This window comes from Brassica oleracea, chromosome C7 (genome assembly GCF_000695525.1).
Source record: "Brassica oleracea var. oleracea cultivar TO1000 chromosome C7, BOL, whole genome shotgun sequence".
In the NCBI taxonomy this organism is placed as follows: Eukaryota; Viridiplantae; Streptophyta; class Magnoliopsida; order Brassicales; family Brassicaceae; genus Brassica; species Brassica oleracea.
In genome coordinates, this window is record NC_027754.1 from 15967628 (window position 1) to 15969705 (window position 2078).

At 31.9% G+C, this 2078-nt stretch overlaps 1 protein-coding gene across 1 annotated transcript in view; it reads left to right on the forward strand.

Annotated features, from left to right (window-relative positions):
- Positions 1–796, forward strand: part of LOC106301846 (trimethylguanosine synthase-like) — a 2894-nt gene extending 2098 nt beyond the window's left edge. The window contains exon 6 of the mRNA XM_013738330.1: positions 541–796. Coding sequence (XP_013593784.1) covers positions 541–609 — 69 coding nt within the window. The 3' untranslated portion in view covers positions 610–796. The remainder of the gene's footprint in view (positions 1–540) is intronic.
- The last annotated feature ends 1282 nt before the right edge of the window (positions 797–2078 follow it).

Consider the following 2078-nt stretch of genomic DNA (forward strand, 5'->3'; position numbering starts at 1 on the left):
ACCGACGACGGTAACGGTTATATCTGTTAATCGGAATGTCGTCGGAATTCGTCAGTATATTCCGACGAATTTCCGACGACTACAACGGTTATGTGTTTTATCGGAATGTCGTCGAAAAGTCGTTGGAAAATTCCGACGAGCCATGTTTCCTCGGATATTCGTCGGAAATGGCCGACGGAATTTCGACGACTTCAATTTTTTTGTTTTCGTCGGAAATTGATCGGAAATCCGTCACAAACGTCCGACGACATTGAAGTCCGTCGGAACCTCCGTCGGAATTTGGCGTGTTTTGCTTGTAGTGAGATAGGAATCCGAACCCGATCTGATATATAAAAAAATTATCTGAACGGTGTTACAAGAGATTAGATACCGAATCCGATCGGATTATATATGATAACAAAGTTAAGCCAAACTATTCAAAATTGTATAGGATGTTGCCCTAAAACATACTTTTTCGTTAAACCTAAACATTTTGTGTTCTTTATGATAGCTAATTTGTTGCAAACCTTTCTATTAACAATATATATATTGTGATTTCAGATAGAAGAAAGTTGTATTGGAGGCAAAATGATAGCCATAACGGCTTATTTTAGTCGCAATGCGGCTTAGCTGAGAAATTTGAACTATACTGCATCAAAAAGGAACTATCTTTTCTGCATCAGGGGATAGAGGAATTGAGTCCTGAAGGAGTTAATACAAAATTCTCATTTCATCTTTCCACTTTATGCAGGATTCTATCACATGGATATTTGATACAAATTCAATGCATCATTCGTGGAAAGTAAAGAATTCAACTCTCCTTTCTCCGTTAGTTTATTCGGTTAGACTCCGTTAATAGTTTGACAAAAAAAAAAAAAAAAAAGACTCCGTTGATATCAACGGTAAAAAAGTCAAGCACTAATGAATGATGACAAAAGTTATGGTACAAACCAATGTTCTAAAATATCCTATGCGCTCTCTCTGCAGTGACGTAGCGCCTAGCGCCTAGATGTATAGGCGGGATGTCTTAACGGGTTACGCGGATATCCCTTATATATTAAAGGAGAAGCATTGTAATAAATGCGTTCACACTAAACTGGGCACATGTCACGTGTAGAAGCATTGTCATAAATGTGTTCACACTAAAATGGACACATGTTACATGTAGAGAGCTTCTCAACCAAACTCTACATAAATATGTTCACACAATGTACTTTACGCTTTTTTAATATAAAATTCACATGCATGGTTCTTCTTTACGTTATTTTTACTGTTTACGAATACAGCTGGACAAGTTATTCATAAATTTTGATTCGATTCGTTATCCGTTTTGATACGAACCGAAAAATTCAGATATACGTTACTATACGAAGCAAATCAAATACTAAAATGCAATATCCGTAAAAGAAAAACAAATCACAATTATCAATATTTATAGGAACGAATATTCAATTTGATCCGTTATATGCATATATATACATATATTTAAAGAATTATATATAAGTTATATATTATAGTTTTTATAAATTTTAGAATTTTTTTTGTTTTTAAATAATTTCATTTTAAGAATTTTATTTTTCATGTATTATTTTGAAAAAAAAATGTCATTTAATATTAATTAATATCATCTTTATATATTTATGGGAAAATTACATCTTTACCACTTTCATGCTACCACTTTTCATTTTTACCTCCATTAAAAATATATTTTCAAAAATATATTCTTCATTAAGTGGCAAAAGACTCTTATGCCCTTGTTATTTATATATATAATAAATAAATAATTAAATAAATAAATATCTAAAAAAATAAAAAAATATATTTTTTATTTTTTCGAATAATACTATTTCGAAATTCAAACCCTAAACCCTAAAACTCAACGCTAAACCCTAAACCATCAATCCTAAACCCTATGTTTTTTTTGAAATACGAACCCTAAACCCTAAACATCAATCCTAAACCTTTTTTTTTAAATACGAACCCTAAACCCTGAAACATCAACTCAAAATCCTAAACACCGAAACATCAACTCAAAACCCTAAACCCCAAAGCTTCAACTCTAAACCCTAAACCCTAAACCTTCAACTCTAAACCCTAAA